At 49.5% G+C, this 23,714-nt stretch overlaps 7 protein-coding genes across 7 annotated transcripts; 5 read left to right on the top strand and 2 right to left on the bottom strand.

The window, feature by feature from the left end:
• Positions 1 to 360: 360 nt before the first annotated feature.
• Positions 361 to 3,997, top strand: BGZ61DRAFT_540738 (uncharacterized protein; the record flags this gene model as incomplete). The annotated part of the gene is made up of 7 exons (XM_046254949.1): positions 361 to 2,301; positions 2,352 to 2,443; positions 2,494 to 2,626; positions 2,682 to 3,080; positions 3,206 to 3,526; positions 3,575 to 3,655; positions 3,719 to 3,997. 7 exons carry the CDS (start codon positions 361 to 363, stop codon positions 3,995 to 3,997), a joined length of 3,246 nt encoding a protein of 1,081 aa, XP_046095132.1.
• Positions 3,998 to 4,524: 527 nt separating this feature from the next.
• Positions 4,525 to 6,018, bottom strand: BGZ61DRAFT_523849 (uncharacterized protein). The gene is made up of 2 exons (XM_046252607.1): positions 5,133 to 6,018; positions 4,525 to 5,077 (listed from the first exon to the last, which is right to left on the bottom strand). The coding sequence occupies exons 1-2, from the start codon at positions 5,824 to 5,826 to the stop codon at positions 4,767 to 4,769; spliced, it is 1,005 nt and encodes a 334-aa protein (XP_046095133.1). The 5' UTR covers positions 5,827 to 6,018; the 3' UTR covers positions 4,525 to 4,766.
• Positions 6,019 to 8,161: 2,143 nt separating this feature from the next.
• On the top strand, positions 8,162 to 9,185 carry BGZ61DRAFT_371647 (family 75 glycoside hydrolase; the record flags this gene model as incomplete). Its single annotated transcript, XM_046242117.1, has 3 exons — positions 8,162 to 8,327; positions 8,391 to 8,728; positions 8,778 to 9,185. 3 exons carry the CDS (start codon positions 8,162 to 8,164, stop codon positions 9,183 to 9,185), a joined length of 912 nt encoding a protein of 303 aa, XP_046095134.1.
• A 7,414-nt stretch (positions 9,186 to 16,599) lies between these two features.
• Positions 16,600 to 18,042, top strand: BGZ61DRAFT_486419 (uncharacterized protein; the record flags this gene model as incomplete). The annotated part of the gene is made up of 2 exons (XM_046249858.1): positions 16,600 to 17,976; positions 18,019 to 18,042. The coding sequence occupies 2 exons, from the start codon at positions 16,600 to 16,602 to the stop codon at positions 18,040 to 18,042; spliced, it is 1,401 nt and encodes a 466-aa protein (XP_046095135.1).
• A 978-nt stretch (positions 18,043 to 19,020) lies between these two features.
• On the top strand, positions 19,021 to 19,824 carry BGZ61DRAFT_540742 (uncharacterized protein; the record flags this gene model as incomplete). The annotated part of the gene is made up of 1 exon (XM_046254950.1): positions 19,021 to 19,824. One exon carries the CDS (start codon positions 19,021 to 19,023, stop codon positions 19,822 to 19,824), a length of 804 nt encoding a protein of 267 aa, XP_046095136.1.
• A 432-nt stretch (positions 19,825 to 20,256) lies between these two features.
• Positions 20,257 to 22,189, top strand: BGZ61DRAFT_371627 (fungal-specific transcription factor domain-containing protein; the record flags this gene model as incomplete). The annotated part of the gene is made up of 2 exons (XM_046242116.1): positions 20,257 to 20,435; positions 20,485 to 22,189. 2 exons carry the CDS (start codon positions 20,257 to 20,259, stop codon positions 22,187 to 22,189), a joined length of 1,884 nt encoding a protein of 627 aa, XP_046095137.1.
• Positions 22,190 to 22,219: 30 nt separating this feature from the next.
• BGZ61DRAFT_568228 (alkaline-phosphatase-like protein) lies at positions 22,220 to 23,583 on the bottom strand (the record flags this gene model as incomplete). The annotated part of the gene is made up of 1 exon (XM_046255996.1): positions 22,220 to 23,583. Exon 1 carries the CDS (start codon positions 23,558 to 23,560, stop codon positions 22,220 to 22,222), a length of 1,341 nt encoding a protein of 446 aa, XP_046095138.1. The 5' UTR covers positions 23,561 to 23,583.
• Between the last annotated feature and the right edge of the window lie 131 nt (positions 23,584 to 23,714).

Below are 23,714 nucleotides of genomic sequence, written 5' to 3' on the forward strand. Positions count from 1 at the left end.
TAGTAATATCGGCCCAAACATGCACTTTGCTCGGTAAGGCGGACTTCAAGGCAGTGTTACATTTCGCCATTTGAGGCCATCCAGTCCACACAATAATCACAACGCTATCCAATTACTTCGCTGCCCCCGAGCGGGGCACATCTCGGTGTGTCACTTCGCCCTCTGCGTTGTCCAAACAGCACCTTTGTCATGCGGGCTCTAAAAAGTGACCCTACAAGCCCGACGGGGGTGATCTCTCTCCCATTTCCACTTTCTTCACAATTTTCTCGTTTCCTTCATCGAGCCGCTATCGGAAAGCTTTCCGGTCTTGGCTATCTTTCCTCATTCTACATCATCGAACCTGTTCGTTGCCAAGTCACGATGCCACCTCTTAGTAAATCTCAATGGCCCAACGCTGAGGAGTCGTGTGGAAGCGAGGTGCAGACAACAAGACTTGGGCGAAACCGGAGAGCCTGGTGGGCTCGGGGCCCGGCAATTGAACAGTTCAATCGAGATATCGAGCCAGAAATCACAGCCATCTTGAAGAATATCGACATGCAGGACGCGGAAATCAACATCCGCGTGTACATGATTGGAAAGAAGGAGGAGACCAGTCGCCCAACAGTCATGGTCTGTTGCGTTGACAAAGAAGTGCGTCAACGAGCGAAAGAGTCATTACGAGCCAGTTCAACACTCCGGAACAACCCTGGGTTTGCGCTCGGATCGATCGACTACCTGCTTGAGCAATTGGTACCTGGCCGAAGTTTGGCATCGAATATGGCAGATGGGAGTGTTAATCCCAGAATCGAAACCGGTCCCAATTCAGATCCAATGCTTGAGGTCTTCTCCACATCGCTCATCCCGAAAATTGGAAGACGTCTGTACATTACTCACCTTGGGACCATCGATGCCTACCCTTGTTCCACTGGTGGCGTGGTGGTTGAAGTGGGAAAAGAGCTTTTTCAACTCACCGTCGGCCATATCTGTGATGTACAAGATAACGGGCAACAAGTGACCTCATCAATGGACTCTGATGCTTGTTCAATTGACGGTCAAAGCGAAAGCGGAAGTGAAGCCGACGATGCACTCTCAGCATTCGAGCAGAATATGCACCGGGCAAGCATGTCTTTTTGCGAGATGTCTGATTTTGGATGTTCGGGAGACGAAACAGACTCAAGCACATCAACCACGCTCGAAAGACACCGAAAATCGACATGTACTGTCTACAGCGATACAGCCAGTCACAAATATCGTGTCGTGGATGGTACCCCGGAGTCGCCGCCCTTGATCAAAGTCGGGAAGGTAGCTTTACATTCTCGGGACGGAAACAATCCGAATCTGGATTATGCACTGATATCAATCGACGAACCCGTCTCTCTGCCCTTCAACGAAATCACCCTGAGTCGTGAAGACCACTCGCCAATTCTTCAAGTCCGCCAACTAGCTACCATTGACAATGAGGAGCGGCGTATCGTTTCAGTTACAAGCGCAAGTGGGGTCTTGAAAGGCATGTTGATCCCAGGAACAACTTTCCTAGCCAAAGGAAACCAACCCCAACCTCAAAAACTCCATGTCGTTCAGTTAGATGGCGTCGTTGCTGAAGGGGACTCTGGGGCCGTCGTGGTGGATGAAGTATCCGGAGATCTTTACGGCCATATCATTAGCGGATGCCCCGGGACCCGGATTGCATATATAGTTGCTTCATCAGCAACCTTCGAAGACTTGAGCACTCGAACAAACGGACAAGTATCAATCTATTCTTCGAGAAAGATTGATAAATCACCGGCACAGCCTGTTGAAGTTGGTCGGCGACCAACCGACACTGTCGAAGATAGACGCCGAGAGGGGGACGCTCACGACAGCGACATGCCACGAGATTACGACAAAAGGGCCTTACCATACCGTCGCGTCGGAAAAAGAAATCGCGTCAAACATGTTTTGCAACGAAGCCGTCGGAAAACAGGCCCAAGAAAGTCGACTTCCCCTTCAGGCCAATCACTTCTTCATGTGTGGAATCCGTGCCCCATAGATCCTGGACTTGTCCTCAATCCCGTTTCGTTTTCGGATGACTGGGGACATATCTATGCAATCATAACTCTGAATCATGCGTTCTTATCCCAACACGATAGTGAAGCTGAAGTGAAGGAGGTTGAGGATTTCACTAAGTGCTCACTAAAAGAGCTTTTTGGCCCAGTGTCTTGGAATCGTCAACGTCTCACCGCAATACTTGACGACTATGCCACGAGTGGGGGGCTTTCTAAAAGAAACTCGCTCAGTGAGCCCCTGACGGCCTCTGGTCTTTATCTTAGGCTTAAAGAACTGGTATGGCAACCCAGATATGCACTGATGTGTCCTAACTTACAAAATGATAGTGGTACCCTGAGAAGAAAGCCAATCAGAGCATGAAGTCGAGACCGGAACATTCAAACTCCTGCGGTAATGATTATATTAATAGGCGTTTGATGTGAGACCTGCAAAAGTTCAATATTGCCCAAAATACTGACTTGAGTATAGATTCATCACCGATCTCGACCGGTGGGGATTCACTGCTCTCGCCGCGACAGTTCCCACAAGTCAATCCAAAACGCTGAGCTCTGCTCTCATGAAGTACTTGATACCTCGGTCTTCATTACAAGTATCGATTCCAGTGAGCTCTTGTCCTAAGAAATAACTCAACAAATCCCAACTAATCTTGTCCCAAGGTAGTGGGAGTGGGATTCATTCTGGAATTTCACATCTCGTTCTTTTGCTGGCCAACCAGGAGAGAGAAGGCCGAAGACTCAAGAATTCGATCAGAAGGCAAACCATTAAGAAGATGCATGGACGTTTCCTTTCTAGAACCGGACTCTCGGGGTGACAGCACAGTGTATGAAGCGCAAATCTCCTGTGTGATTACTGGAGAAAGCAACTGGACGTGGACCGCCTACCTTTTTACGGACACCTATTTCGAAGAGGAAAGTCCCGATGATGTTACTCAATTCTTCGAGGATATGTCGGATGAAGACGAATGTCTGCTCAAGCTGGATCCCCTCACTCAGGGGACACGCGACACAGTCTTCCCAATCTTGGATCCAAGAGCGTATTTCCTAATTGTGCTACAGGTACGACTTCGTTGTGTCAACGAACACTGGCAGTTCTTGATCAATAAGTTACAACCTAGGATACGTCAACATGTGAGATAAATTTGACCGGTTTCATGAGGGGCTGAGCACCTAACAACAGGCAGATCTCTGACCACCAACCTTCAAAATTTGATCTTGAGAGTTCTCATAGCGATGCAATTTCTGCCTCTGAGTCATCTGCTTGGATTGCAAAAAGCTTGGATGTAATGAAGCAATTGCAGCACAACCTTTCCCAAACCGTACTCGAGCTCGACAAATTTATGCGAGACGACGCGGATTATTTTACCGATCAGGAATTTCTGACCGCGAACAATTATGCCTTAATGCGAACGTGGGACTCAATCAAGCACACTCGCCATGAGCTGCGTAGGATCGATAGCCGCTTAGCTCAGCTCATAGAGCACTGCGAGGACTTCAGAAAGGATGTAAGTCCACCAATCCCACGAAGAGTCATTGCGTTAACTGTATTCAAGATCAAGCTGCAACTTAATATACAGAGGCACCAACTGTCTATTACACGACCCGATAAGTGGACTTCAGAAATTATCCTGTTCGTAAGTGGCAAATTGCCTTTCATACCTGATGGTCGGCTTGAGTCTAATGCACCCTCCGCTTAGATATTTTGCCCTCTAGCTCTTGCATCTAGCTTGCTTAGCATGCAACCCTCAAGCTTTCCCTTCAGGAACCCGACCTTCAGCTCTTTCCTCGGCACTGCCGCTGTTGTTTCTGTCATCTTCTGGTTCACTATCATCATCATCACGAAGTGGGGTTCTGACATATGTCGCGCTGCCGTGCTTTTCTTGGATGACCTCTTGAAACCAACGCGTACAGAAGGCGTGCGGCGGGAGAGGAGAATCGGCAACGATAATGCCGTTGAGTTAGGGCGATATCCCTGAGTGATAATTAGAGTGGCTCGTGCATAGATTTGTACTTCTAGCTATCTTCGGTTCCGACAAGATCAAGCTCTTCCTGTGATTGCAATCCCTCATCACCGAGTTCTCAACAAAACTTCAGTCAGGACATGCCAGACGTTTGCCAAGTTTATCACCGGACTTGCTTCTGTCACCATCTCTGCGTACGCAGCTCAATGTGACGAAGACGCTTTCCGCAATGCAAATACCTTTCATACGGATCGTTGGTTGGGGCTTGGATACGGCAGATGTGGTCGACCTTCAATTTCTAAGAATACGGAGTAGCTAAAGACTCGAACAGCTATAGAATACACGCCAGCAATTAGGCTACTTGAATTACCACCGAGCCGTTTATGTCAACAAGGGCAATATGTATAAAAGTTGAGCATATGTCTCTGGCCACTCCACACCTAGCCATTCGATTCAATAGGAGCAGACTGTTTCTAAGAAATTAGGACACCAAGAGCCTACGTGGAATCAGAACTGCAATCGAGGGGATGAACTTCTAGTATGGTAAGAGCAACTTCTAATATTAAGTCACATTAAGGTATGTGTAGATTCGGGGAGGCTGATTACAACACGCTATCATAAACCGGTTCGGATAGTGGCTGTCAACACTTTCATTTATCCTTCGGCAGTCGCCCATTGACCGCACATCATTCCAGAACGCCATCGCTCTTGATACCAAGTAGACCACTGGTTGGGTACTATTACACCTTCAAATTGCAAAACTAGTAGACCAGGCTTCAGCACACTAGATCCTTTCCACCGAATCATAACGGGATCCCTCCTGCTGGTATTGCGGTTCATGATTTGTAGCCGGAGTTTGGTCCTGGTTTCGATGGTCCCCAAGCTCATGACCTGTCCCCAGCTCTTGCGGAGTGGCCGGAGTGCCGTCCGTTTCCTGTATTGCTATCGTCGGAAGGGGTGAGTAGGCTTGACCATAGCCTTGAGGGACCGAGCTGAAGTTAGGGTAGGCATAATGCGGTATCAACTTGCCGTCATGGTCTACTGAGAAGCCGCTGGGGTATTGTGGGCCGGTATTAGGTACGAAGGCTGGAGATTCTACACAACATGTAAGCCACGCTCGCCCTCCAGGTTGTGCGAAAGGGCCACGTACCTTGGTAATAGCCGGCTGGCGACTGGGCTGCAAGATAGCCCCCGGGAGAGCCAGTCTGCATATGGGATACCGCGCGCTGAATCTCCTTCTCGTTCTGCTTTCGCTTCCGCGGAGCCAACCAACACTTCCATATAAGGATCGCTAAGAGCATGACGCCGACGGCAGCTGATCCAGCAGCAATGCCCGCCACAGCGCCGGTGCTCAAGCCCCCGCTGTGTTTGTGGCCCGCCGAGGTCGTCGCGGACGCCGTACTCGTAGCCGTACTCGTAGCCACGCTCGTGGTCTTGCTCGTGGTCCTGCTCGCTGCGTACGCCTCGGGGTCGAGAAAGGCTTGCTTGTTTTTCGAGAGTGTCGACAAGACGGCGGGCAAGAGGCTGCTGCGCGGACATCCGCTGGAGCAAGGACTTACATCGCAGCAGCCGAGGAAGGGGGGGTCGATGTTTTCGCAGATCCACCAGACCTCTGACTGTCGACTGTCATCGCAGCTTTGTTTCGTGAGATCGTCGACTTTGTCGGCGTCGAAGGAGGCCGTCCGCAGCTTGCCGCCTTCACACAGACCGCTGCCGTCGGCGCAGGGGTCGATGGTGCAGCATCCTATGAATTCGTTCGCGCTGCCGTCGCAGATGTAAAAATCGCCGCCGTCCGGACAGGACAGGCCGAAGTATTGGATGGCCGGGGATTTGGCGTCGGACATGTTGTGATGGTTGAGGCAGGGCTCAGGGAAAAGATGCCGGGTACAACACGGCCGGGGAGACGAAGAGCATCAGCGCTTGAGAACAGAGGGGAGCGCAGCTCTTCGTTTGAGTACTCCAGGCAAACATGGCTTAGTGGCTTAAGGTGGCAATTCCATTCTGGCTATAAGGCTGGCCTCTAAGTTAGATGGCGGTGCCAATAGCCAACCTCGCAGGGGCACGCGGAGTCTTGGTGGCGTGGATGTCTCTGCGCGAAGACGGTAATAGGGCTGCGGTCTAGACTAGTTCTGCACTTTGGCTTTCGAGCAAGCCGAGCTGAACGCGCTTGTCTCAGCCACGGCCCTTTGGTGTGCATGGTCAAGTTAAGCATGTCACCCGTTGCATGATGGATCCAGCAGCTAAGATCAGGCTGCCGGGGCAAGGGATGCTGAAGAGACCACTACTGTGATTCTGGGTGTCGTTTTTTTGGTCCAACTCATTCACCAGAGTGAGCGTAGATATAATATAACTCCCCGAATTTTGCATAATTTCCTCGCATCTGTGGCTCTCGATAAAGCCAACCTACATCAAACCGGTCCAAGTCGAGAGCCATCTCAAGCTACAAGCCACCGACTCAGCCATCCCCAACTCCTCGCACCCACAGTCGCAGCGACATCCAGGACTCTGCGTACCCAGGACCAATTACGTGCAGCTATCCCACACCGACCCAACCCCCCGCTTCTTCCCTTGCGTAGCTGAGCTCGCGATGACTGGCCCTCGGCGCGTGGCGTAAGACATGGCGTTGAGGCCTGGACGCCTCTCAGAGCCCGCCGTTGCGGCAAGATGGGAAGTTAGCTGCTGGCTTGTTTGCTTGGCTGTCTGTCGGCTTCGGCATCTCGGCATCATACCACCTGGCTGACGCCAAGATCCCAAGATTCGTGCCACATGCAGCGTGCGTACGGGAGGCTTCTGTAAGAATTCGAAGAAGGCTCGGATTGGGGGCTGTATTCACCAGCGGTCCTGAAATGGGACGCAGCCCAGGGAATGTCTTTCCAAACAGGATGCGTCCAAGGTTTGTCCATCACTGCTACGCCATGGCGGGCCAAGAGATGCGCCATGATCCACGCGGATCCTCCCTCTAGTGGACGGTACTTGCCGGCAGATAGAGCCTTGCCGCTCTTGTTCTCGCTTGCGTCAAGCTACTGTCCCAATCCTGCCATATGCACTTCAGTAGCCAGACATTGGCTGCCTGAAAAGAAGCAATATGGGCCTGGCGGTGTTTCCTCCAAGTACGTGACGTGTCACAAGTCCTACCGCGGCGACTTTTTGCCCAGTCGGTCTTCCAGTTTCAATTGCCTCTTGAGTGTCCAGCATTGCGGCGCTGGAGCTGAGTCAGGGCTTCATCCTTATTCAATTGATCAGCGGCCCGATTGGCACGCGTGCATGCTCGGTCTCTAGCTAGAATGGCCGAGTATGTACGCAAGGGTGAGACGAGTGCGTGTATTTCTTTTCAAAATCCCCACGATGCTATGCGTGCCAACGGTCGCAACAAGTCGCGCAAGCCACGACTGGAGCTCACGGCGTCAATCCACAGAGCTGAACTCCGCCTCAACGGGGGATTGAGACAGCGACAAGGCCCCTGTACATTTCACCTCTTTCCAACATCAACTAGACCTGAATGTGGTGTTTTGCAGTTCTCCAAACAGGGGTCCAGCCAGGTCGGTGCAAAAGATCCAGTTGTTTATAGAACGAAAAGTTGCCGACAGGCCAGACGCAAGGATGCCTCGGTATCACGACGCACCAACGGATCATGCATAACACTGAGCTTGGCTCTCTAATAATAATCACCCAGTAGCCAGCTGGAGGCTTGGCTCCCAGACAGCTAGGCTCAGGGCTACGCCAAGCCACCAAATTGAGAGCCTAGCATCGCACTCGTCGATCACGTAACTAGCTGCGCCCCCCGGAATGCCATAGGGCCACAAGTTTCATTCTGGCTTGACGCTTCGACTCAGCCCTCGGCATCGCCCCATCCGGCTAAACCAGAGACGCTGCGAGAGACGGGCTGCCGCCATGGCTCCATCACCGGACGGGGCTAGATCAGGGCGGCTGATGGGGAGTAATGATCCCGGAGAGTCCAGACCCCGCGAGGCTGTCAAAGGGTCGAGGCGTGACGGCCGAGCCACGTCTTGGACGCTATCTCGTCCTTCACCGTTCATAGCCAGCCCTGTCATCGCATCGCGTCGCGTCGCGAATTCGCTGGATACAGTCCAGACACCGCCCGCCAAGGAGCAACGACCGTCTCGGTCTCCAACAGTCGCTTCCTTTCAACTTCCCTCGTTTTTATGTCGCATTCTCGCCATGCCGTCTCTCCGAAGCCAGCTTCTGGCCTGCCTCCTCCTCGGCCTCGTATCGGGCCGCAAGATCCCAACCAACGTCAAGAACTTTTACAACACCGTTGTGACCCAGGGCGAGTGCATTGATAAACTCGCCAGTGGCTTCCATAGCATTGAAGGCGACTCGGGCAGTAAGTCATCACGCCGAGCTGCGAACGGCTCTTGGATGGTATAATTGCTAATGAGTGGCATAGAGTTTTCGTACTGCGGCGACCATGTGAATGACTATAACGTCATCTACATCCAGGGCAAGAATGGCACTTTAGCTAACATGGATGTCGACTGCGATGGCATCCAGGGTAGCCAAGCCGATGACGGCCGATGCGAAAGCTCCGACGATACGCAGTCCATTACCTCATTCCAGGATATCGTCCAGGGATATAAAACAGGCCAAAAGGACTTGGACTCCAATATCCACCCATATGTTGTTTTTGGAAATGAAGGCACCAAGAAACACTGGCATAAGTTTGACCCTCGAGACTACGGCATTGAGCCTCTGAGCATCATGGCTGTTGTTTGTAATAATAAGCTGGTATGCCTGCAAACGCCTCGTTTTTACTCACTTACTCACGCAATATTAGATCTACGGCATCTGGGGTGATGAGAACGGCGACGACGGCACAGAGGCCATGGTCGGCGAGACATCCCTCTCTCTTGCGACGGCCTGCTTTGGAAAAGAGATGAACGGCAACAATGGCTACGACGGCAACGACATCCTGTACATTGCCTTCCCCGGCAGTGACGCAGTCCCCGGAGCTAAGGGTGCATTATGGAACGCGAAAAACTACACCGCATTTGAAGCTAGTATTAGGACACATGGTGATGTGTTGATTGCACGTATTGGCAACAACTCGAGTGGTAACTGCACGGGATCGAGCGGCTACTGCCATGTTCCAACAAGCAGCGGCTCGTTAACTGCAGTGGGCTCTTTATGGATGGGTGGACAGGCGCTGCTAGCTCTTATTATGGCGGTTGCTCTGATAATGTAATCTGTATTGACACATGCATCAGTGGTGCTTGTTTCGGTACTTGTGTCGGTGTGTGTCTACTTCACAGCCTCTTTCGTCCATCTTTTCGCCTACCTGAGGGCCTCTGAAGAATGCATGTTGCTGTAGGATTGTATCTTCGTCACCGGGATTTAGTTCCGAGTTTCCTGGAACAGTGCCCAATGGACTGTTCCCAACTCCAGGTGGATGACACCTAGCACAAGCGACCATACACTGTGAAAAAGAATAGTACGATCTGAATCATAGAAATCGTTGAAAAAGGCCTATGGTCGCATACGACGTGGTAGTCTCAGGCAGCCTGGACCTCAGGCAAACCCTAAATCCGTCGCCAGACAGACGTCACTTTGGATAGCAGCGAAGAATGGAAAAGAGGCCGTTGCCAAGCTGCTGCAAACATTGAAGCCCAAGAAAATAATCATAACCGCCGTCAAGACGACGAGCAACACCACTAAAATAACAGACTGGCCCGGACCAGGAAATTTGCTTTTCGCAAGCAGCTCGAGGCGGTAAATAGTCTGAAGGAGGCCGAATCTAGCCCACATCGAAGAACTCCTCCACCGCTCATCGCCCCATTGCTTCCAATAATCCCACAGACTATGTACAAAATAGATGGTTGAGTAGATTGAGGATTTCGACCTACCTTGATATGAAACTTCAAGGGACGATACTTCGGTTAGTCCCAGCAATAATACATCCCAAGGTGACAACGAAAATTGAACATGCTTTTAGGCTTTTGCATGTGATTCCTTCACCAGTTCGATTGAGCGAAGACCCAATCAGGTAACTGGGAACTGACTTTTGGCGATCTCCTTTTTCAAGGCATCACCATAAACTGATCACGTAGGAACACGCCACGCTACGCACCCTCCAGGCTCCCGTCTCATAGTACTTCATTGGAACATTTAGTTATTTCATGCTGTGCAAAAAACAATGCCCCGTCAGGTATCTGCCTAGTAAAACGGGACACTTAATGATCCAGCCTCTCAATGTGGAATCACGCCTCTTGCGGTTAGGGCGACTTTGGCGCGCAACCTGGCACATACGACCATAGCTCTTAGAAAATACGGGATCCCGTCCGCTCTCCCTTAGTCAAGCTGAGAAGCGGTGGATTAGTACTCGGGTCGGTGACGACCGGGGAATCCCCACTGTTGTATGTTTCTTTTTGGCTCTTGTTCCTTGTGGTTCTTTGTTGTGCTGTTCGACAGGTTGTGCAGGTGCTACATTATCCAACCCTTCGCTCGGTGACACCCAGAACACAGCTATAGAAATAGATACGTGTTTCTATATCTATGTCGCTAAAAGTTGTGATTGGAGATTAAATAATAGTGCAATGTAAGGAAGTATGCATTACAACATAAGAAGCAGGAATTGTGCGATATTCACTCCGTGTTGCTTAATTTTTTGTCCTCTGGGGTAGGTTTCGTCAGAGTGGCTGGAACGGTGTGTTCCTCCCGTACTAATGAACAGATCATTACCAACCCTCTTTCAGACTGAAAACAAGTTTAGTTTCTTAAAATATTCGTTGTTATCATCTGAAATGAAAGGGGTGACTGTTCAATTGGGTATGGGTCCTGAATCTTATGGTTGCGTTGATCGATGGTACCTCTCATCGATTTTTTTTATTTTAAAAAAAGAGCTTTCTAAACCCAATCGCTCCCTCACTTATTATTGTTAGCAGATCCGTACATCAGAGAATTATGTAAGTGCAGGTTCAGTCCAAAATCTATTTAAGATAATTTATTCATAGATAGTCGTGTAAATTAGGATATCCCATTATTGTAGAATTCAACTAATCCACCTAGAGTCTCGGAATATTCAACGATGTCGGGGATCGCACAGCCACACCATGCTTTTCGTCCTTTCTCGAGGACTTCTTACGGCCTTAACTGTTCCCGTCTAGAAGGCGGGCAGCTGAGTCTCGTTTGTAATTTTGTTACTCCCGTCGTAGGTTCCGTGGGTAATGCTAATCCCATAGGCCAAAACTACTACTGCGTGCGTCCTCCCAATCCGCAAACCGCTCACAGGTATGCAATCTTCCTTGCGCTTGCTACTGTGATGGTGATGACAGACACGCAGGAGTTTAATGACAATAGGTCTAGCTTACTAGCTTAGATACTACTTAAAGGCTGAGCCAGACTTTAACAAGGAAGGCATGCTTTTCCCATTCTCAATTAAAACTTTTAGAAGACAATTCTTGTTGCCCGGCCTATATCTAACTTAGCTGTCGCAGCAGCTTTTCTCGCTTCTTTCTTGACCTTCTTTATCCTATCGTGTTCAGAAGCATCTGATCAGATGCTTGACAATCTCTTTATATATTTTTTTCTCCCTGCTGGCTATAGCTGCAGGACCTTTCTTTGCTCATACTATAAGGTATCCTCGACTCTTGCTGTTGCGGGCTTTGTCCGCACTAAGTGCATCTCCCACCAACAAACTACAATCAGTCTCTATCCTAAAATAATCTAGGCCGGAGGTCGTACCATAGAGTCCACTAAACCATTGGCTACGGTAGATATATTACGCTCATACCATGGTGCACCCGCTGAACTTGACGGCTTTGCGGTAACTTCGCGATCGATGAGAAGGGGCTGTTCATGAACTTCAATTATGTTTTACTATTCATACGTATTCCAATGATCTTGTCCTGTATTAAGGCCACTGTCTTTTAAAAGACAAACATGGACATAGGTGCAAGAACAAGGATGACTCAAATGTAGGAACAGGACTGAGAACACATTAGCGTAGCAAAGAACTTCGAATTTTCATAATGCATAAAAAGTAACCGGACTTCATCAGGTTAACAAGTTTCAACTTTACGAGCTTGTGTCACACCCACCGTCACAGATCGGGAGAGCTGTTGGAGAAAACGGGCTAGCTACAGCACCACCGCCAAACCCATAACCCCGCTTCAAGATGCCACTCAACTTCGGCAACAAACATCAAAGCGAAGCTGGATTAAATTTTTATTCAGCGAGTCAAAACTCGAAGACGAGATGAAGTTGCCGATTTGGCAACAAATATTGAAACGAAGCTGGTGGCTCCGTCCAAATCAGTCGTGAGGAATGGCCTTTTCTTTCAAGTCTAACACACTTTAAGTCGTGCTCTACTCTCCGATCCAAGTTACGGTAGTAGCTATTGCCGGCAACACTGATTAAAGGTACTGATGAGAAGTAGCTTTCGTTTTTCCCTTGACATTCACACCTCTTACCCAAGGTCTAGTTTGGCTTAGTCATTTCGTCCGCCTCTGGTGATAACTTCGTCTGTCCCTTGTGCGGGGCCTGCGCTAATAGTAGAGGTAGCCCTAGTGCCCTATGGCTGGACGTGCAGTGCATAAACAGTGGTGCAGATGCTGATGATCTTTTGCGATTAGAGGACGTAAGAGTCCTTATACCAAAACCTGTCTTCGAGGACGAGGCATTCTTAACCTAACGGCACAGTACTAACATGGTGAATAGGATGTTGAAAGTAATTTGGATGCCACCAGTATACGACATCACCGTTCTGACTTGATGACCTCTGCGCGTATGATGGTCGACAGTGTGTTTGGCTACTTGGTAGAGATTCAAGTTCAGATTTAGAAATGTGCAGGACTGTCCTTCAGAAGCGATATCTTCGTTCGATTTGAAGCTGAACAGGGAAGCCATATCGAAGGAAAAGAGGGGAAATGTTGTGTTTGAGGTTTTAATGGCATGTGCCACCTCTAGGAGACCTGAGGTTAAACAACAGGCACAATGACAAAGATTTCTCTGAGAGTTAATATGGTTGGAATGATTCAATGCTAATTTATTCATTCATTACTTATTGCATCTTCAAGCCAACTCTGTCTATGCTGGAATTGCTTATCTGCTCTGGAATGGTTCGTAAGATCAGCATCAGGATCGCTTAATAGAATGCGGGAGAATGACGTAAATTCTCAAATAGGAATCATCCTAGATCTCTTTGGAATCTGGCTAGGGAGGAAGTGAACATAGTGATTGATCGACCGCTTGAGAAACAATCGAGTTGTTCAACAGAACGGTTGAATAGCTCCGACAGTTTCGTCAAAATTTTGACCGTGATGTTCACTGAACAACCTAGGGCTAGGTGTTTAAATATTTTCAATTTTCTCCCTTTCGAACTCATTTCCTTCCTCACTCTCATCGCAATTACGCTCGCACACTCAAGCACAACTCATACACTCGACTAACACCCAATCACTGATCCAGCACTCCCACTTACCCAATACCACCACAAGCCCAAACTTGCCAACTTTGTATTCGCAACATGTGTCATACCACTCACTACTACCTGAAGTGCGAGGACTGCGGTCTGATCGTCCCTACCCGAGACAAGGACAAGGATCGCTGCAGGGAGGTCCGCCAACGCAGGAGATGCCGCGGCCCATCCTTCTCATTCCAGTATGAGGCCTTTGTCTGCCAGGAATGCTTCGAGGATCGCTCCATTGCGCGCAGAAACAACTACACTTGGTAAATACCGAAAAGCTCTTGCTATCTCCGGATAAAAAGACTGAGTGGATTGACAAATCATGGTTGGGATATGAAGAATCGACTGAATGAATGATGGATGGATGGATGGATGATAGGTGGATGAAAGAAATGATGGATGAAATACGCAAAATCGCTGAAGGAATGGCAGATCAACTGGAGAATGAAGGAAATGGCTAGATAGGTAGATAGTTGTCAATAGAATCCTATTTGGCAGAACCCGAGGCCACTTGGAGTATTCGCGTGACCGAGATCCTGTTTTTCAATCACGATACCTGGACACATAGTTGAAGAATCGTTTTCAACGAACTAGATCCCCGTAGTATCTTCAATGTTGTATGTGTTACCATAATTTATGCCAACGCCCAGGGCTTATAGAAGATAGGTTACTTACGTGTCCAATGCATAGAGATGCATTGGAACAGTTAGCGACGCTAGCGAGCTGTTGTTTCTACTGCTTGTGATGACTAGTAGACATGTACGGAGCTCATGGTTAGAGGGAGCAGCTGGTCGAAGGTTTTGCCTGCTTTGATTCGACTCTTTTCTCTCTCTCTCGTGGTATGGCCGGGGCATGTCGGAGAGTGAGGCTGCGTCTATGGCGTTACCTTTGGCGCGGTCGGAGCATCCACTACTGGTCTCACTGGTCCTGCTTCGGCTCGTGAAAGCAATCTCAAAGGACCCAGGCTTAACCTCACATAAGATACGTTCACGAATATTCTCATCGATACTTCTGCGTACCAGCAGTAAACTTAGCCATGGCCGAGTTTACTCGGCTTCGTAGGCCCTGGATGGACCGAGGAGAGTTCCCCAAGTTACAACCACTGGAAGGATACTGATGGGTGCAGACCGCGGGACCAAGTATGTATTGCAACTCTCTACTGCGAGTTTTCCTTTTTGCGAGGGTATCTTTTTATCTCCAGGGCACATGGATATTGAAAAGTCGATGGGACGCTATTTAATCAGTCCCATGTAATCACGATCTCCGTTGCTTTTGTGATAGCACTGCCATCAGCACCATAATTGCAGCAAGTATAACCTCACAAAGCTAAAGGTCTCTCATTTCTTTGGTAATGAGCTGAGCGTGGAACCAGCGGCATTCGGGAGTGTGGAACCGTAGAATGAAGGTGATGGTTCCATGACCCCAGAGACTTAGCTTAGCTTTAACCTGGAGTCAGCGGTCAGTCCGAACGTGCAACACCATACGGTCAGCGGATCGAGTGGTTTCCGACGTTCATGGTTGATGAGGGACTAGCTTATAAAGTTTATAAGACTGACGGCGGGTTGAATTCAACATAGATTAAAGGTTGATGGGCACGAAGCTGCAAGCTCATAGAACCAGCACGCAAGACCTTGTTCTTCAAGTATTTAAAGCATCCAAGGGAGACAACAAACGAGTATACCTGCACCAACACGTGATTGATACGTTGTCTCAACCCCTCATTATCGGCTGACATCCCGTCCGCCTCACTTCTGTCAACCCGTAGAAACCAACCTCTCTCCTGCTTTTCCGCCAAACCTTCCTCTGGTTTACAATGACTGAAGCATTCGCCATCATCGTCCTCACGTCTAGTAGCCTAACATTCATCGAATTCGGCGGCAGAATCACCACGACTGTTCGCGCAATGTGTCTTGTTGCGGATGGTAGGAATCCTGAGGTCTAGGGGCTAGAGAAGAACTTGGAAGAGATTCGTGCAAGAAATAGACGGGCATTGAAGCCTAAATCTGCTGGCAAAACATCAAAAACAGAACTCCGAATTGCGGCCGCTTTTAACGAATATGACAAAATCGCAGCTGATTTAAGAAGACTCGTCAACAACGCGTAATACTGCAACGAATATTACAAAAATCATTTTAAAGCTCAAGACGGTGGGTAAATATATACTCCCCGATAAATCCCAAATCCTAAAAAGGGAACTATTCCACCAACTAACTTTATTATCCCAAGATAAGACTCGAGGAAAGAAATAATAGAATTAACTACTGAGAATAAGAATAAGAAGAAAAAAATTATAGTCATCTTTATTCAGATTTAGTATTTAAGCCAGTATATAATATCCCGTAGTATCCAAGTATTCTTTTTTGTCGTATCAGTGGATCAGACGGTCGGTCGGTCGGTTGCAACTCGTAGTTCGGCGTCGATCGTCGTCGTGCGGCATCGTTCGGCGAGGGAAATTATGTCGAGCATCGAATCGAACCCAAGTCTCCTCCTCAAGGAAACAGAGCGACCTGACCGATGGACCACGGCGCTTCTCTGCCTCCCCTAGGAGAAGGCTGGAGTAAATTACGTCAAGAAGCTGTGGCGGGTCTGAACCGTCAAGGTTGAGGTCATAGATAAGGAAAGTCTAAATCAAGGATCAGACTCGTCACCAAGCTACCCACGAGACCGGGTGAAAAGTTTCAGGGTATTGAAACGAGTCCTAGCTCCCTGAAATTTAAATGGGTAAGACTATAAAGCTAATCCTCTAACGGCCCTCTGTTCCTTTGTTTAGGCCGTTATTCTAACGACAAAGGCAAACATAACAAGAGCCTGTAACAAAGGGAAAGATAAATGTAAGAGTAAGATTAAGAACACACTTACTCGTGAACAAAGACCACGGGTTCTTGATAATGTGAAGGCGTCTTTGAAGTTGTCATTTTTGCAGTCGTTATGGTTATCTAATTGTACAACAAAGGCCACATGCGCTGACTCGAGACAGCCGCGGTCGGCCTTGCCCGGCTACTCCTCAACACATAATGCATAAAAGCCCTGAGTCTAACCCGGGTTTACAATATTCATTCCATGCTTGCATCACCCTCACCGTGAAGCGAAACCAACAATACCCCCCTTCAGCCTGAACTTCAGCCTTCGAGCTACATCATTCGACTTGCCCAGCAAATATCCACTCAACAAGTCAGAACTCGGAGATACAATAGCCATGTTTTCCGGAGACAACGCAGGGCACATGTCCGGCTCCAGTAAGAAACATCAAGACAAACCGGCATCACTCTTTTCGTTCGGCAATCCGGAGCGCGGGGGTGCGATTTCCAAGCCATCTGGTGTCTCTAGCACACCTTTTAGTTTCCTCGGCAATCCAGTTAGTGAGTATCAGGTGACTAAACATCCGAAAATATGTACCTGTAGCTCGGGACAGGGAGACGGCGTAGGCTTCGGTAAGAGCGATCAAAGCAAAGCGGGACGAGACTTCCCATTCAGCGGTAATTCAGAACGTGGGGATAAGATGGCCGAACCACCCAACCTCGACCTGAGTTCGAAGGACAGACACAACACGAAACCGCTATTCGGCGTCAATACAGATCGCCAAGAGGATACCTCTGCTTTCTTAGACCCGCATGGCAGAACATATGGTACAGGGTTATTCGGTGCCAAGCCAGAAGGCAGAGAACCCACAAAGTCGCTATGGGGGGTGGGCAAGACGCCCCAAACCCCTTTAAACCCTTACACTACCATAGCCAACGTGGACAAGACGCCCCAATACCCTTTCTCTTCCCTATTCGGCCCGCAAAGCAGAACCAACGACACAAGTTTATTCGGTCCCAAGCCGGAATGCAAAAATAACACAACGTCGTCACTCAACTCGAACACAATGCCCCAAAAGTGGACTCTGCCAGTTGGGAACAAGCCAAAGGACAGAAACAGCAAGGTTGGGGTATTGTTTCCAGGAAAACGCGATGATCATGTCACTGAGTTATTCAACTCCAGGTCAGAGTGCAGAGACGACACAAAGTTGGCACTTGGCTTGAACTCATTGCCTCAAAAGTATACTGGGCTAGTTAAGAAGCCGCCACAAGACAGAAACGACAACACTCAAGTGTCTAACTTGCCAGAAAAACGCAAAAGACATGTCCACTGGTCATCCGACACTGAGGCAGAGTGCAGGGACGACACGAGGCCATTATTGAGCCCCAACACGAAGCGCCAAAAGCTTACCCCTAAACACGATGACACAAGCTTGGAGGATATAGATCCTAACATTGACGAGGACGTCTGGTCTGTTGAATATGCTGCATCGGAAAACACGATCGTGAACTGCCCAGGAGGGTACACATTCCACATCGAGACCCCGCAGCACTGGGGAGAACATGTCATCATCACCACATCCGCCAGGAAGATCACCATCGTCAACCGCGCTGAAGCTCGAGGTTCCCTCCCGATCAGAGATTATAGGAATCCTGTGGACTTAGGCCGGTACTTGGCGCCTGACCGAAAGGTAGCCAACATTTGGGTTCGCGGTGCCATTTGGAAGATAGATCTGGTGATTCGCGAGGACGACTCGATTGAGTTTGGCTATCACGTTAGTGATATAAGTAAACGCGTCTATGTGAAACCTTTTTAGGAACGCGTTTATGCGTGCAGATGAAGCGAGATTCGTCGACCGGTCATCCGATTCTTATTTTTATTTCGTTCAATTGAGAACTTGACCATAAAGGTCCGTTCAAACGTCAGCTGGGTATAACCGAGTCCCTGAAGATAGATATGGTTTTCAATAATTAGTTACAAGGAGTATAGAACAGTACAGGTGGAATTAAGTATCAACGTTTGCATAAATCTGCCTCGGCTACACATACAAAATGCACTGCTTTATATATCCTGGATTTTCGAGTCGCTCATGTGTTCTACTATCGTCGCAACATGAAATCTGCCCAGCTTTGTATACTGCTATTCCATGTTTATACGCCTCCCAGTACTTTCCTAACGCGATCAAGTAGAAAAAAGTGAATTACCGTAACAAAACGACGGAGCATAAGGCAGCAGGTTTCTTGCAAAGTGGACATTTAAACTGTACCGAGATGTGTTTCTATTATTCTGGTTGAATTGCTATGAGAAAGCCTCGAAGTGCGTACAATCTTTGTGTGGAACAATTTATGACGTTTCACGTTTTCAGAACAGGTGCGAAAGATGCTTCGTTCATCGGTTTCGCATAGTCACTATCCGCCTTAATCCAAACGGAACATACAGCCTGCGCTTTTGTCAATTTCTTTGTCTTGCTGTCCTCAGTAAGCCGCCTTTTAGCCGTCACTACTTATTCTCAGCTTTCCTCCTCCTTCTGTCCATGCCATCTCCTCAGTCTTATCTACTGATCTCTACACCTACAACATACAGCAGCTGCATCATGTATCACTCTGGGCAAATGCTGGATTTGCAACTCGAAGGAGGAGGCTTGCCGATTTGCGTTTGCATTGAGGAGATATTACCACGACGCGAGAGGTGCTCTGAAATTGCTATGCATGTTCGGGTCCTTTCCTGCCCAGGCGGAGTCGCGCTACCTAGCAGAGCCACCTTGAAGCTCTACGATACGAACCATGTCTCAGAATACCCTCTCCCTCCTGGCTTTACCATGTGCGTTGCCGATGTTCTCCCCGACTTTTCCGACTGGTCTCCTACCCCTGGTTACGAGTGCATCGATGTGACGGCGGCAAAGGAATTTATGCTCCTCGCTACCGTCGATAAAGCACGGGTATATACGTCTATATCTAAACATGGGGAACGGCCGGGAGATTGGGATGGTGTCAAACACAGAGCCTATATTCATTCTCAGGCGAAACAGACCCGCGACTGGGAAGTGGAAGTTTACGACAGCCTGAGAGCGCATCAGGGCCAACACATCCGGCGTTTCTACGCTTCAGTCAATCACTACACTGACCCGACTAGCGCTGAGCCGTTTGGAGACTCACCCGAGCTCCTCACAGTACCAGGCGTCTTGGTCGAACGTGTGGACGGCTTTCGGCTTTGGGATCTTTGCACGCAAACTGACGAATCAGAATGGTACAGCGTTGTCGAAGGCGCGATCAAGGCGAAACAAGCATTTGTGAACCACCAGATAAAGCTGGCTAGCTATGATGCACAGCCGGCGAATAGAATGGGAGGCGTCCTTAAAATGCTGCAATCAGTTCTCAACATGATGGAACCGCCTGAGAGGTGTGAGACCCCCTCCCAGAAAGCGCGTGTAGACAAATTGGTTGAGCGTACGATGAGGGCAATTGGCAACAGGGGCCACGGATTAAACTACCACTTGCGTCCAGATAATATGCTTGTCGTCCGGGACAAGGCTGCAGAAGGGGGATACCGGTTTGTCATGGTTGACTTTTCGGCCATGGCGGAGAGTGTGAGATCAGGGATGGGCGATTTTGGGTACGAGTGAACCTAACAGTTGCAGCTGCTGAGTAGTTTCTTATGCGGCAATTTGATTATAGTGATCACGCTTAATTTGAGTGTAGAGCAGTTATAAATTGGATAGCCCGACTTAATAGATGTAACACGACTGTCATTTGTCTTGATCGAAGTCGCGATGTGACGATATTCCTACCCTGGAACACTTACTGATTGTGGCTAGTACATCTATATCATGTGGCTGTTAATCAGATTGCTTGCTAGCACGTGACCCAACTGACGCAATCCTTGGCGCTCTTGATATCGGAGGTGAGCGACTCACTCGTCATCGCCGCCTGTTACTTCGGGGATTGCCTACAGACAATCAACAACCCTCTCCGCCATCCATGTCGATGATTATTCATCCGGCCCGCTTAAAGCCCAATGGCCTGCTCGGCACCGCCTGAAGCCCCTCACAGGAAGCATGCCGCCGCCGCGCGAACAACGACGGTCCAACGTGCGGCGCGCCAATGTCACGGCTTGCACGAGGTGTCGATCGCGCAAGCAGCGATGCGACCAGAACCTCCCGGCGTGCTCCAACTGCGAGCGCGCGGGCGTTGAATGCGTGAGCACTGATATCGACGGGAGGATTGCCCCGAGAAGGTCGGTCTCGGTATCTAGATTTTGAGATTCATTCGCTGACTCAGTGCAGCTATATGAAGAGTCTCGAGGATCGCATCGCCTATCTCGAAACACAACTGACGGCTCACGGTATTGAAGATGTTGACATGCTACCTGTAGACTTTTCTCCGGCAGATACAACCGAGTCAATTCCAGCTTCCGCGATCTCCCCCGAAACGGATGGCCCGGATGGCGAGTCCGAAGACTTGGTCGGCCGCATTGCCCTGAATTGCCTACAACCTCACGCCTTCTCCCAGGGAATTGTGAACCAAAACGGCCTCTCCGTGCTACGATCCCTGCTCTCTGACCCAATGACCAAGGTATCCTGGGCCGAGAAAAAGTCCGACAATCACTCGCTCCTGGACGAGCTGCCTCGCGAGACGTCCGTCGGCATGCCGCGTCAAGAAGTCGCCGGCCGGCTCGTGGACACATACTTTGAGCACTGCAATTTCTTCTCTCCAATCATTTCTTCCAAGAAAGATTTTCTCACTATGATCGAACCCTTGTACGATGCATCTGCCTCTGACCAGTCCCTGATCAATGTCAGGTTCCGCGCCTTGGTTGTGTTTGGAACCTCCATCTTGCTCCTCAACAGAACCGACTCTTCAGTCCCGATATCAAGATCCGAGGGCTATTTTACCGCTGCCACTCAATTGTTTTCCCAGCATCCCGACGCAATATGCACGGGCGACTTGGAGCATGTTGCCAACCTCCTCTTCATCATCCAGTATGCCTGCTTCTCCTCCAACCTAACCGCCGCATGGCACTTTCTCGGTCTTGCCACGAGGCTCGCGGTCGAATTGAACCTCCACAACGAACGTCCAGGGACTGCATCTGACCATCAACAAACCAACGAGAGGAGGTGGCTATTTTGGTCCACATACACCTTTGAACGGAATTTGTGCGTCATTCTCGGTCGTCCATTTTCGATTCCTGATGAAGCCATCGAAACACCGCTTCCAATTCCACCTAGCGATGACCCGGAACGAGCCCTCGCCGTTCACCTAATTAAGAGCCGTCGCCTAGAGTCGGAGATTTACACGACACTCAACCAAAGAGAACCTTGCAATGGGGCCATTCTCAATAAACCCGCATGGAGGGAGAACATCCAACGGCGACTTCTGGAATGGCACACGTCTGTCCCTCCCATTCATCGCACCAGCCAACTCGCCCCGGCTGAGATCTTCAATGGCGTGTTATACAACGCCCTGGTCCATCTATATTATCCCTCATATCATTTCCCGAACCCTTCAAATGATGATTTGGTTGTACTTGCACAGAGTGCTACGGATAGCATTAATTGCTACAAACAAAGCTTCCGGGCAGGCGAGTTGCGCTTCTACTGGCGCACCGTCCATAATGTTTTCAGGAGTGGTGTGGCCGTGGCGTACTGCGCCCAGATTGCTACCATGCAACAGAATCCAGACTTGGACTTGGGCGACACGACGGCCTCCATCAACTCATGTTCTTCTATACTTTGGGGCATGGTTGAGCGATATCCAGCGGGTCAAGCATACCGCGACATCTTTGATAGTATCGCCAACTCAGTGGTGAATCAAAGGCGAGAGCAGATGGATCTTGGGGAGAGTCATAACATGTTTGTGCAGAGCAGTGAGCACACATCCATTTTTGCGGAGCTATCTGCGGACCTGGGAGCCGCGAACCTGCCGCTTACAGCGCTGGATGCATTATCATGGGGATTCGGGGACCTGTCTCAAGTTCACGAGAATATTTAGTAATTTATTATTACAACCGTACAATGGAATTTAAATCTCCTTTAATGGATCTGGCGGTGCAGGATCGTACCTGAGACTCTTCAAAAACTCGGTCCTGAGCTTCGTCATCGGTTGCATAACCCAAGTATTGAAGGCCAGAATATCCGACTCTTCCTTGGGATCTCGAACCGTGTTAAAGAGATACGGACTCTCCAACCGCCCAGACGACTGGTTGACTTTCGGCTCCCATACCAAGTGCAGTTTCCAGTCCTTCCATTTTATCGCACGCAGCTCCTCTTTGATGTAGAAGAGGAATCCTGTTCTTTCGGATTTCTTGTCTTTTGGATTCTTGAAGAATTCGGTTTGGTCGATTCCATCGATGGGGCGATCTGATGGCAGTAGCGAACCGGTCATTGATAGGATTGTTGTAAAAATGTCTGTGACGTGCACAATCTCATTTGACGTGACGCCCTCGGGAACTAATCCAGGCCATCGGATGATGAACGGCACGCGCAAGCTGCCCTCCATAGCCGTGTGGTAGGTTCCAGACCAAGGGCCGGCCGTTCCTCGATACGGCTCTCGAAACTCAGGGCCATTGTCCGAGGCAAAGATGAAGACGGTATTGTCTCGGATTCCTAGCAGGTCGAGGTGATCGATGAGCTCTCCCACGCGGTGGTCCATTTCCGCCATGGAGTCGGCAAAATCGCCTTGGCCAGTTGTCCCCGCAAAGTCTTTGTGGGGAAGGGTTGGAAAGTGAAGATGGACGAGGGGATGGTAGAGGAAAAAGGCCTTCTCTTGCTCAACCTGCCGTGTGAGCCAGTCTTTGGATCGCTCGACCAGCATCTCATCAATCAACCTCCGCTTTTCCAGATCATAAACACAAACGTTTTCAGATTCTTGGCCAGCGATGCCTTTCATGATATACGGCAGCTCGGCAACCTCTGGAGTGTAGCCAATGGCAGATGTAAACTGCGTCTCATCCGTGGTCCTCGGGATTCCGAACCACTCGTCAAAGCCCCGGTCTGACGGATACCGGCCAGGAATATCCCCGAGATGCCATTTCCCATGATGTGCCGTCGCATAGCCGTTGACCTTGAGGCATTCCCCGAGCGTCTTTTCCCATTCCGTCAGACCCTGCGGGAAACCGGCGGGGACAGATTGCTGGCAACCTGTGCGAATTGGGTGTCGTCCCGTCATGAGGGCAGATCGCGTCGGTACGCAGTCGCTTTCAACATTGAAGTTGTGCAACAAGAGGCCTTCGGTAGAGAGCTTGTCGATCCTTGGTGTCGCAGCTCCACGCAGGACGCCTCCGCCGTAACATCCCAGCTCTCCCCAGCCGAGGTTGTCGGCCAGCGCGAGCACAACATTTGGTCGAGTAGGATCCCGCGACATGATTTTTCCAGGATAAACAGTATGCTCCAAAGCTGGATTGGCATATTCAAGTCTCAGCCGTTATCACACTTTTATATACACTCAATATTAGAGATCCACTCGCTCGCCCCACGTCGGCGCTCACCTCCGTCGCTCACCTCCGACGCGCCGTTCT

The sequence above is a fragment of the Ilyonectria robusta genome (assembly GCF_021365365.1).
Source record: "Ilyonectria robusta strain PMI_751 chromosome Unknown BGZ61scaffold_47, whole genome shotgun sequence".
In the NCBI taxonomy this organism is placed as follows: Eukaryota; Fungi; Ascomycota; class Sordariomycetes; order Hypocreales; family Nectriaceae; genus Ilyonectria; species Ilyonectria robusta.